The following is a 13321-nucleotide window of genomic DNA, read 5'->3' as shown; positions in this document are numbered from 1 at the left end:
GTTTACACAGCAACATGGCACAAGTGAAAGCATAAAGACATTTTAAATGTTATTAGACTAGTCGGGTTAGGTCATTTTTTTAACCATTTGCAGTATTTCAGTAAAACCAATACAGGTAACAGGATCTCCAACATATATAATAACAACACACAGTGTAACAGTTAAATCAGTTATATAATAAACAATTTAATTACTAGTATATACAGCAATAAGCTTAGGAAACTAGAAATTATGTTATGATCTCAACTCGGATTAAAATAATCAGTCAATTGCTGAGAAAGATCAAACACAAAGAATACCAGTCAACTGCATTCTTCAAGAACATGAACAACTGCATTCTTCAAGAACATGAACAAACAGCAAACAAACTCTAACTGAAGCAGTCACCCTCTAATTCACTGTAAACCCTAATCAAACAAATCAAACAAACACCCCTAATTCACTGTAAACCCTAATCAAACAAATCAAACAAACACCCCTAATTCACTGTAAACCCTAATTTACCTATGATACAGCCCTAATTTACGGATAAAATACTAAAAAAAAAATCAAAATTACTTAAATAGGTTGAGTATATACCTCGTTTATACTTCGAATTCGCGTGTATACGGTCGGAAATACGTAGTCGCCTTCGTAGGGTTCGTAGAGGTTTTGTGTGAATTTGGGGAAGAACAGAGATGCGTAGGGGTTTTCCTGATTTAAATCAGAATCTATACGCATCGTAGAGGTCCATACGTAGCGTATGCAAAAGTCTTTTTGTTGTGAAATTACCATTTCGCCCTTCTATCAGTGCTATACGGGGCTTAATATAAGGGCAAAAAGGTCATTGTCGACCTTCATATACGATCCGTATTGAGCTCTACGATACGTATATAATAGGTCATCACAATGACCTTTATACCCTTCTGTATAGCCTATACGAAGCATGGGTAGAAGGGTATAAAGGTCATTATGATGACCTTCATATACGTATCATAGAGCTCCATACGGAGCGTATATAAAGGTCCGAAAATGACCTTCTTGCCCTTAGATTCAGCCCCGTATAGCCCTAACAGAAGGGCAAAATGGTAATTTAACATATTTATATTTTCAAACTTTAATTTGGGGGGAAATTGTCCGCCTTTGACATAAGATGCGTATTGATCAATACGCTGCCCTGATTTTTGTCATTTTACCTTTTTACCCTTGCTCTGAGGCTAAAGGAAGCCAAAAAGAGGGGCTTTATTGTCATTTGGTTAACATACGATGCGTAGGGATCCCTACGCACCTTATAAGACCTTTTTTTTTGTGTTTTTCTTGGTTTGTATTTAGAGAAGCTAAAAATAATACAAAAATTATGTTTATAAAAATTTGAATTATAAATTATAAATTAAAAATTAAAAATTAAAAATTAAAAATGAATTAAAAATGAATTAAAAATGATATTATTTGAATTATTAAAATTAAAAATGATACAAACTTTATAAATTAAAAAATTTCTACAATTTACAAAAATACAAGTTTCTGCTTAATCTTCGATAACATTTAAACTCGGTTCTCTGTCTTTGTCTCGGTCTGATTTAGGATGCATTAACTCGTAGTAGTGCTCTAACCGCGGTCTATACATTTCTTCCCACCGTTTCGCAGCTATTGATCGATGTGCCGACCACAACGGGTTCACTAAAGGCATGGGGTAGTCTCCTTCCAACTTAGCATGTATGAAGTGTCCCCCGTGAACATGTACAAGCGTTATCGCTTGAGGTCGTGGATCTAGTGGGGCATCCGTTAATGGGAAGATGGTAGAGCTCCATTCAATGCTTAGCACGTGGAGGACAATATTATACCTTTGCGCTACGAGAAGCCCTACCTGAGGCATTTCCATCCAGTGACTTTCATCGCACCCTTTCACTGAATGCCATTCGATGCTTTTACGTATTCGTTTAAAGTCTCCTTCGTTATATGTTTCGAATACATGCTTCCAACGCGGTTTGTTATGGTCAATCTCCAATAGTAAATCTCTTCGAATATTGGGCCATGCGTGTTCCGTAAAACCTAACCCGGCAGCCACAGACCTGTACCCACAATGACCGTTTGGGGTCACATCTTGTATACGCGATATGTAAGAGTGAAACTCTGATGGAATTTGATTCTTAAACCTCTTAATGCATAACAAGTGCTCGTCCCCCTTTATTAATGGAAAAACCTTATCATCCCGCGTCTCATTCTTTTTAGAACTTGTTGAACTGTTTCGTTGCATTTTAGGTTTTTCAGACTTCACAAATGAACCAGTTCCACGAGAGCCCTCTAACGGTACGTATGAGCTGTGTCGGGGTAAATCGTACCTATGTTTGGGGGAAGCGGTATATACGTTGCTGTCCTCGCCATAGGAGCTGTATCTCGCAGCTTCGTCTAACCTCGCAGCTTCATCTAGCCTTTCTTGTACTTTCTTTGATGTAGGCTGACCGCGAGTATTTTGCTGGACGATCGGTGGTTTCTTGGTTGACGATTTCGGGGTGAAGACCGCTTTTATCTTTGAAAGCATACTCTTTTGCTGAACGGGGGACTGCGCCTCTAAATGTTGCCGCACATTATTGAGCTCTGCTACAATATCGACCTCCTCGTCTACCAGTTTACACGGGAGCAAGTCAAGCTTACGCCAGAATACATCTATCTCGTCGAGTTGTATTATACGCCCATCACAGTTAAGTTAATACGGTGTGAGAAACAGCTAAATCGTACAAAATAACAAAAGGTTTGTGGTTTTAATATTTTTTACCTGTACGTTTGTAGTTTTCCAGCCTACAAGCACACGGCAATCCTTTGCTAAGCCACATATGGCAACCACATGATGCGTTAAGTTTCCGCAACACATCCATCTTCCTCAATAGCTCTTTTTCCAGCAAATTAAGTGCTTCATGGGAAACCTTTCCACGTAGGTTGTCCAACATTCGGTGTCTGTGGTGGTTCATCGTTTTTTCGATGCTCTCAATGAAACTTTTTTGTATTTCATCGTACTGAGTTTCAACTATATCAATGATGCATCTTGCTATTCGCTCCAATGAACTCCCGCGCGTAATGTATCTTTTTAAATTTGCGTGCTGGCTCTCAACTCTGTTGGTGGTGCGCTGACCAAAGTTGCGACACTTATCGGTCCACGCATAAACGAACATTTCTTTATAGTCTTTGAGCCAGTTTTCGTAGACGTAATCATAGACACCTGCAAAAATAAAATAATGAAATGTAAAAGCGTGTGTGAAATATAATAGATTGGGTGAGTCGTTTGTTGAAGGAACACTTACTTTCTCGGTTGGCAACCACGAGTCGGTTATACATTTTCTCCAAGTTGTACTTGTACATGGGCTCTGATGAAGATTCGCACAATGTCCGCCAGTACGACATAAATTTCCCCCAATCTTCTTTATCGAACCCTGTCTTGCACTTTCTAGCTATATTTTGTTGGATGTGAAATTGGCATAGAAGCCTGGTTGCGTTCGGGAATACTTTAGAACACGCATTTATTAGGGCAAGCTCTCTATCCGTGACTATCACACGCGGCATCATACATTCATGCAATATTGACTTGATCCGCTCAAGCACCCACACGTAGTTACCCCTTCGTTCTTTACAAATAACGGCATGTGCGATACAAAAAGACTTCCCAGTCGACGTCATACCCACAACCTGGACAAATGGCATGTTGTAGAGGTTTGTTTTGTAGGTCGCGTCGATCAACATCACGTGCGGGAATGCACGCCAGATAGTGATTGAATAAGGATGAACAAAGAAAATCTCTGTTATGACATCTGTTTTGGGATCTTGTCGGGTGTCGTAAATGAATCGGCGGTCATGCAGCAGGCTTTCCAGTGCCTGAATAGTATTCTTTCCGTCCATTATTGTCGCTCTAATTTTTTGTACCGCATTTTGCACGTCTTTCTGAACGTGCAGGCTGTCGGGGAACTGCTTTCTTAGGGTTTGAAATATGATACGTGGCTCCATGTTTTGAGCAGTTAGCTGCTCCACTAGCTTGTATTCGGCTTTAGTAAATCTTCGCACAAAAGCGTGGCCCAACAGACTCGTCGTAGGTTCGTGGTTATGGTTCGCACAGTCCACTTTTAACTCCCACGTGTCGTTCGTCACGTCCCGGATGGCGAGTAATGAAAATGGGCAGCCGATTTTTTTGCTACCAGCTTTCCTAACTGTTGCTTTACTACGGTGTTCACCACTACGGTCGCACACAAGCCATACCATCCCAGTAGTACCGCCAATATTTTTTGATCGGCGGGTAACACTTACGTAACCATACTCCTTTCCCGTTTCTTGTACCAAATTCTTCAAATCAGTTAGAGACATGAAACGCTAAAAAAAGTTACGTTAATAATAATATAATCGAAACTTCAGGGACCATTTGTGTCAAAAAGACATTAATAATAATAATAACAATAATAATAATAATAATAATAATAATAATAATAATAATAATAATAATAATAATAATAATAATAATAATAATAATAATAATAATAATAATATAATTGAAACTCATACTTCAGGTACTAATATGGTTATTATTGAAACTATTTTAACAGAATGATTTAACAAGGTTAACTTTCATATAAAGATTTCATCTTTAAACACTAACTCAGTTAGCATACTTAACTAAACAGTACAGAGAGCATTTGTGTCAATTTTTGAAACTTCAGGGACTATTTTTGTCAATTTTCGAAACTTCAGGGACCATTTTTGTCAATTTTTGAAAGTTCAGGGACCATTATTGTCAATTATCGAAACTTCAGGGACCATTTTTGTCAATTTTCAAAAGTTCAGGGACCATTTTGTCAATTATCGAAACTTCAGGGACCATTTTTGTCAATTTTCAAAACTTCAGGGACTGTTTTTGTCAATTTTTGAAACTTCAGGGACTATTTTTGTTAGTTTTCGAAACTTGAGGGACTATTTTCGTAAAATTTGAAACTTCAGGGACCAAAGTGCAATAATAATATAGAGGATAAATGGAAGGATGCGAAATCGAGCATAAATAGTAATTGTTTCCATGAATAAACGGATGTGGCATTTCCGACCGAGTGGTTAGTGCGTTGCTTTGTGTACGAGAGGTCGTGAGTTCGAAACCGGTTAGGGGCCGGTTCCTTTAAGGGGCCGGTTAGTGGTCCCTTGTATTAAATGCTAACCTAGTTAGGATATAACTATGATTTAACTAACTAAGTTAGGTTTAAACTAACCATTTTAACTAAAAATCAATTTGATGATTCTTTTATTTATTTACAATACTAATTTATTTAAAATATTTTTTATTAATTTATTTATTTAGAAAAGAAAAATAAATTGTTTATTAACTTAACTTTCTTAACTTGTTTATTTACTAAATCTTATAATTATTTGTGTTAACTAGACTAACTAGATTATTATTATAAAAAGAATAAAATTTTTAATAATAATAATAATAATAATAATAATAATAATAATAATAATAATAATTATAATATTTTTAACAATAATAATAATAACAACAACAATAATAATAATAATAATAATAATTATAATTATAATTATAATTAAAGTATTTTAACAATAATAACAATAATAATAATTATTATAATTATATTATTTTTAACAATAATAAGAATAATAAAAATAACAATTATAATTATAATAATAATAACAATAATTATTTTAATGTGATACCTCATTTACTTGAAATGGATTGCCCGGGGTAGATGGTTCATAAAGTGATGTGTTACGGGGCTCATAACCATATCCACCATGTTCTTCGTATCCACCGTATCCAACTTCATCTCCAGATCTGTCGTATACACTGTATCCACCGTAGCCCCCGTATCCACTGTAACCACCGTCACCCCCATATCTATCGTATCCACCGTAGCCCCCATATCCACTGTAACCACCTTCACCCCCGTATCCACCATCACCACCGTATCCACTGTAACTTCCGTATCCACCTTCATCCCCGTATACCCCATAACCCGGATACGATTGCTGCGTCGGGTAATATGGTTCATCAACAGGTGCATTCTCAGCACCGTATCCACTTTGTTGCACGTACGGAGATTCATACCCGTATCCGTAATCTGGACACACTTGATGCGCCGGGTAATTTGGTTCATCAACAGGTGGAGTGGGAGTCTTGTTCAAGTCTGGCAACTGTGTTTCTTGATCAACAGGGACTCTAGACACAACCTCCTCCTCCTCGTTGGCAGCATTTGATCCCCATGTGTCGTTAGAATAGCGATTACCGAAATAATTATCCTTCCAAAATGATGACATTTTAACAAGATTGAACCAAAAACTAACAATTCTTTACTGAAGAAGAAGATGAAAAGGAAAGCAAAGTATATTGAATTGTCGGGTGATGGGTAACAGATATGAATGGAGGGATAAATAGACTTTCATCTGACATGTCAATACGCAGCGTATTGTCTCTACTCACCGTATTACTTTATTCACGTGCCCTGGACAACATCGTATCAGGTCAAATCAGTCTGTCAATACGGTGCGTATTGATCAATACGCACCCTATGTTAGACTGATTTGACATGGTACTAGGTTTGACTGTCTGGTCGTGTACCTACCACTTATATACGCTGCGTATTGACCAATACGCAGCGTATTTAGGTAACCATATACGCTGCTTAATGACCAATACGCAGCGTATGTAAACCCTAATTGTGCAGATAGCCTGCCTTGGTGTGCAAATAGTGAGAGCCCCCGCCAAAATAGGAGATTATGACGGTTGGACTATAAACTGCCGAACTCTAAGAATAAATAGCAATGTAATGTGTCATTTGTACATATCAATAAAGAAGTTTAGTGTCAATCTCTCTCTCTCTCTCTCTCTCTCTCTCTCTCTCTCTCTTATTTCATTTATCTCCACTACTAGAAAATATACTTCTCTTGACACGCGAACAATGACACACGCATATTTTATGACATTCAAAAGCGTATGTCAAGAAAAAAATGTCATGATTTACAAAATTTAAAAAATCTATGACATTCTTTTTTGTGTGTCATGTTTTTAGTGTCATAAAAAAAAAACAAGATTCATCTTGACACGCAAACAATGACACACGCTCATTTTATGACATTCGAAAGTGCTTGTCAAGAAAAAAATGTCATGGTTTTACAACATTCAATATATTTATGACATACTTTTTTGTGTGTCATTCTTTTGGCGTCATAAAAAAAATAAGACATATCTTGACACATGAATAATGACACACGCTTATTTTATGACATTTAAATGCGTGTCAAGAAAAAAAATGTCATGGTTGTACAAAATTTAATAAATTTATGAAACAGTTTTTGTGTGTAGTCTTTTTAGCGTCATAAAAAAATTATATAAACATAAGGGTTAATTTCCTATAGGAAATCATGGGAAAAACTTGAAAACGGTTAAAGAGAAAAAAATTGTACAGACTTATGAAAAGTGATATATATCTAATATATTAATAAAAAATTATATTAACAGTGTCTCGTTTAGGCTCATGAGTTGGGTTGAGCTCGGGCAAGTTTACTTAACGAGCTTGTTTTTAGGTTCAAGCTCGTTACAGTTAGGCTCGTCATAGTGGTTTTGGGATATGGCCATGCCGTTTGGTGTTGGTTTTGGAAGGTACCCTGTCGACGAGGCGATGTTCTCGCCGGTCTATCATGATTTCTCATCCCACCCGCGTCTTTTCATATCCAATTTTTCACTCTAATAGTTATGATGACTCTTAATGAACCTGTTACACTCTATATTCATAATCAATAGAGAAAATAAAAATCTTAAACATCTCATCATTGTGGACCAATTAGAAGAATGGAATGGTTTTTTAGTATGTAGTATTATTATAGATATATAATACATGTAAACAAAAATACATACATACATGTAAGAAAGAGTACGTATATATTTAAACTATAAAAAAGGTTGTAGAGAGCACCTTACTTTGGTAGAACCCACTTCGTTTCCTCTCTTCGTTTCATCTTCACACCGGCGAAGAGCTGGAAAACAAATACAAAGAAGAATAAAAAAGACATCAAAACATGGCAAGAAGAAAAAAGAAAAGGCTAAATCGAAGACATGAAAGAGGATTGGAACTCCCAACTGCATTCTTTGTGCTTGTATCTATGAATAATCCAACCAAGCAAAGATGAATAATCTGTCGTACTTTCCTGAAAAGAAACATGAGAGATGTTGTAGAGATTGAGAGAGGAGAAGATGAGATGTTGTTGGTGTGTCTCAACTGTGTTAGTATGATCTGGTTTTATAGTCACAGAATTCATAACCGAATTCTGGACATTGTTTAAAACATTGTTTCAGTTTTAAACTCATTAACAGGACCAAGCGAGCCCGGGTTTTCGGAGCTGCATTCGTGTCCGCAGGACGTGCGGGCACGCACGAGTTCAACCAAATTCCAGTTCCGAAACTCAATTTTTTGCACCCCCCTGCGCGCGCTCGGGTAGGACTTTGTGGTAAAACATGTTATAAGACTTCAAAGGCTTGGTTAAGGTTTCACCTTATAAATAGTCTATCCTTTTGTTCCCACACCAATGTAGAACAAAGTGGTTTTACCACTTGAGACTTTCCATTTACATCAAAACTTCCAACAATACTCTATACGGACGTGTAGATAATCCACAACAATATCTTTCTCTTCAAACCCTCAGTATAATATAACTTTTCATAATGCATTTTCTACTTTCATATATTGCAGTTTTGATCCCTCGTCTTTTATATAAACTTCCGGTTCTTCGTTTATTAATCGCTTTTTCGCACCAAGACCTACAAATACATAACCATTGGGTGTCAGCCCAGTGGCCATCGACACCCATCTTAAAACCTGCAAGGGGGAGGTCGCAAGTTCGATTCTTACCCTGAGCAGACGGGGGAATTCACCGCCAGGGCGCTTGGTCGGGTAGCAAACTGGGGAGGGGGATCCCTCCCGCGGTCAGGGGTGCCGTGCATTTACCCTTATTTTTTTACAAATACACAATCTAATAAAATAAAGGGTAAATTACTTTTTGAGTCCCTGTGTTTTAGTGGTTTTAACTAGTTGAGTCCAAAAGTAAAAAGTTTAACGATCTGAGTCCCTATAAACATTTTCATTAACCATTTGAGTCATTTTCAATCCAAATTTTAACATTTTGAGTCCAAAAAATTGGACTCAAATCGTTATAAAATGAACAAAATTGGACTCAAAACGTTATAAAATAAATGGATAGGAACTCAGGGCGTTAAACTTTTTGATTTTGGATTTAAGTGGTTAAAACCACTAAAACACAGAGACTCAAAAAGTAATTTACTCTAAATAAAATAAAAACTAAAAGGTAATAAAAAGTACCCTAAAACTACATAAAATAATACATTTACACAGTTTAAATATGTGTATTTTACTACATAGCAGTTGCGTTAAGAAATGAAAGAAAAGAAGCTCTCACCTTAGGACTAGTGTTTCAAAACTCAAATATTAATTAATTGATTTTTTAGGTTAACTTTATAAATTTCATAATCCTATTGAATTGTTTGCTTGAATTCCACATTTAGTACTAGTGGGCCATTTAAGTTGGGGTAAAAAAATCTGGTCAAACTATTTGGATTTTTGGATGGAAACAGTTGGGCCTCTTGTATTATAAAAATGAAAGTTGGATTGCCATTTTAAAGATCCGAATTGTAAATAGATGATGGGCCGAGATTCAATACAAATGATATTCGACTTGGTTTCTTTTTTTTTTTAAATGCAAGTTTGATTCAAGAAGAATAGCAAAGAAATTAGGGGGGTATTTAACCGATTCTTTTGCAGATTATTATTTAATAGTTTATATAATACTTAATATAATATTGAACGGAAACTTAGTATAATAGGGCGGATAGGGCCCTGTTTTTTTAATCTCTTTTTATCTCTCTGAAAGCCTATTTTTTTTAACATTCTCAAAGACGTCCTTGATAGCCTCACATCTAATGGCTAAAGGTCAAAAGATGTGGTTGTTGACCCATGGGGTAAGATCAAATAAAAAGGTGATTTTGCGTAAGTAGGATGATAAAAAATCTTAACCATTTATTTTTTAAATCAATGGTTAAGATGAAAGTGTATGAGAAAAAAAAGTGTAAGGGTATGTTGAGAAAATCCTATTTATGAACTTTCTTTCTCCACATGCAAGGCACATGCATATTTCACTCTCATTTTTTAAACGTTCATAACTTTTTTATACGATATTATTTTTTCATAAAAATTTCAGCGTAAAATCGAGCGTTTTTTTATCTTTAATTTGAGTACCATATTGCTATATAAAATATGAAGATTAAAAAAAAACCCCACAAAACTGTGTTGTATTTCTATGTTGTATAACATTTTTTGTGCCGGATTTTTGTACTATATTTTTGTGCTAAATTTTTTGTGTTGAATTTTTTTTGTCTTAAATTTTTTTTCTCAATTTTTTGTGCTATATCTTTTTGTACTACATTTTTTTTGCTGAATTTTTTTTTTTGTGCTATTTCTTTTTGTACTATATTTTTTTGTGCTATATTTTTTAATACTACATTTTTTGTGCTATATTTTTTTGTACTAGATTTTTTGTGCTAGATTTTTTGTATTAGACTTTTTTTTTGTTGTTTTTCTTAAAAAAACAAAAGGGGTGCCACATGTCATTTTCACTCCTATTTATAAGGGCCAAAATGCCCTTCAATCTTACTTATTAGGAGTGACACATGTCATCATCACAATCCTTCTTAGGCTACTTAGGCAAAATCCACTTTTTAGTGGATCCTTCCCCGTTGACCCATATCTTTTACCATTTCCCTATATAGACAGGGCTCAGTTTAAATGAGAACCAAAACGAGTTGTGAGAATCATGAGAACTTTTTCTTTACATAAATTTCGAGGGGCATGCGATTTAAAAAAATCCGATACGTATATATTATTTTTTTTTTAAATAGTAAACACATACCACTTTCAATATAGGCCCATTTACAAATTATTTTTTATGGTTTAGAATTTAGCCCACTTGGAATTAAGTTTATTGAGCCCAATACTAATTTGATTTTTTTAAATAATAACAAAACATAATGGAAGGACACATTTTTTCAATCTCGAACAGGATACGTGAATTCTCAGAGACGCCTCTGCTAATACTAAATTATTTATCCACATTTTAGATCGTTTTATAATCATGTTATACTTCCATGTTTAAACTACCACAATATTTTATTCGAAGTTCTGTATTTGTGTTATATAATATAGAATATTGTTTTCACAAATTAACAAGAGTCCTTAGGCTAGAGGGTATGGTGACATCCTATCTTTGGAGGACTATCCGCCACGTAGGCGTCACGTCATAGTCCTCTCAAGGATGCTCCATGCCTCCATCCCTCAAAATTAGAGGGTATGGGAGGATGGTCCTAGTCATAGTCCTCCTCACCACTTTTATGTTTTTCTTATTTTTTTTATCTTATACTTTTTTTTAACATTTAAGAAATAAACTAACAAAATATTTTCATTAATATTAAAAAACATTACATAAACTTAAAAAAATTAAAAAAAAACATAAGCTTAAAAAAATAAACTTAAAAAAAAAGATAAACTTAAATCCTAATATATTAAAATAAGCTACTAGTCTTCGTCTTCCATGTTGTTGTCGGGTTCGTTTTGAGCGTTGTTCCAAATGTACTCCACCAAGTCTGCTTGTAGGTTATGATGTGTGTACTCGTTACGTAGAGCGAACATGTTCAAACCTTGTTGTTCCCCACTAACTGGAACAGAATTTCCAGTAGACGCGTTTTCATCGTACTCGCATATCGCTCTACCTTCGTCTTCAATGACCATGTTATGAAGGATGATACAAGCGTACATAATGTTTCGTAACCGCTTTGGTGTAGCCGAACGTGCTCGATGTTCAATGATTTGCCATTTTTTTTGTAGAACACCAAAAGCCCGTTCAATATCTTTTCTCTCACCCTCTTGAAACTTCGCAAACTTTTTTCTTTTATCGTCCGTCGGGTACGGAATAGTTTTAACAATTGTCGAGTACGTTGGGTATATCCCATCGGCTAGGTAGTAACCTCGCCTGTATTCCACACCCGAAACCGTAAAGCTTGTGTCTGGACCTGTACCCGCCACTACATCCTCAAATATCTTTGACTAGTATATGATGTTAAGGTCGTTGATCGAACCAGGTAGACCAAAAAAAGCATGCCAACAGCCTCTAGAATAATAGTCGGATGTCCATGATCTTCCCTAGTATACTGACCTTGCCAGGAAACTGGGCAGTTCTGCCACGGCCAGTGCATGCAATCAATGCTCCCGGGCATTCCTGGGAAACCATGTCTCTGTTCGTGTGCTTGATATAACTTTTGAACGTCGTTTGCGTTCGACTTCCGCAGGTATCGCTTACTATACAATTTGACAACCCATTGACAAAACTTGTGCAAACATAGACGTGCGGTTCTTTCAGACATCCTTATATACTCGTCTAATGCATCGGGTGCGAAACCGTATGCCAGTTGTCGAATGGCCGACGTACATTTTTGTAAATTACTGAAACCCCTTTGCCCCCTAGCGTCGTTTCGCAGTGTAAAAAACGGATCAGACTAGGCCATGTCGCCTGCAATACGTAAAAACAGTGGACGACTCATACGGAACCGACGTCGAAAAATCTCGGCTGGGTACACGGGTTTGTCGGCAAAATAATCGGCTACTAGTTTATCGTGGGCGGCTATAAATTTAAAACGAAACATAAATAAAATTAATTATAAAATACATTTTCAAATCTATATAAAACATAAGGAAAAGAAATACTAAAATACCTTCTTGGTCTCGGTTTAATTTTGCTCGTCTAGTTAGCCTTTGGGACGACGCTTCATCACCCGCCATGATGACCTGAGCCGCGTTCATAACCATGTTATGCATAATAGTATCCTCTTCTAAAGTTGAAGAATACCACGTAGACGAAGATGATGAAGAAATGGAAGAAATTGAAGAAATGGAAGAAGGTGAAGACATGATAATTTTTTAGAGGTTGATGGAGTGGTGGCGGGTAAAAATGGTATAAGAATAGATGAGTTTTTATAAAAAGGGAAGAGGGGTTATAAAATGTGAGAGAGAGATGAGGTTGTAGTGGGTGAAAAGTTGTGAAAAAATGTGTAAAAGAGATGAGTATGTATAAAAGTGAGAGTGAATTGGGTGTTTTTTTTAAATTATTACCGTTTGAAAAATAATTTTAATTAGAAATTAATTTTTTTTATAACGGTTACTTTTTGGTCTTGGGCCCCACAAATGGACCGTCGCAAACGTCTAAGAAGTGACGCAGAGGATGGGGACCGGGGGGGGGGATG

At 36.0% G+C, this 13321-nt stretch overlaps 1 protein-coding gene across 1 annotated transcript; it reads right to left on the bottom strand.

The window, feature by feature from the left end:
• Window positions 1–1507: 1507 nt before the first annotated feature.
• Window positions 1508–12887, bottom strand: LOC110888670 (PKS-NRPS hybrid synthetase CHGG_01239-like). The gene is made up of 6 exons (XM_022136184.1): window positions 12794–12887; window positions 7940–7995; window positions 5680–5991; window positions 3279–4335; window positions 2756–3196; window positions 1508–2601 (listed from the first exon to the last, which is right to left on the bottom strand). The coding sequence occupies exons 1-6, from the start codon at window positions 12885–12887 to the stop codon at window positions 1508–1510; spliced, it is 3054 nt and encodes a 1017-aa protein (XP_021991876.1).
• Window positions 12888–13321: the final 434 nt, after the last annotated feature.

Source organism: Helianthus annuus, chromosome 11 (assembly GCF_002127325.2).
Source record: "Helianthus annuus cultivar XRQ/B chromosome 11, HanXRQr2.0-SUNRISE, whole genome shotgun sequence".
Taxonomy (NCBI): Eukaryota; Viridiplantae; Streptophyta; class Magnoliopsida; order Asterales; family Asteraceae; genus Helianthus; species Helianthus annuus.
Note: the sequence above shows the minus strand (reverse complement) of the source record. Positions and strands in the feature narration are given on the sequence as shown.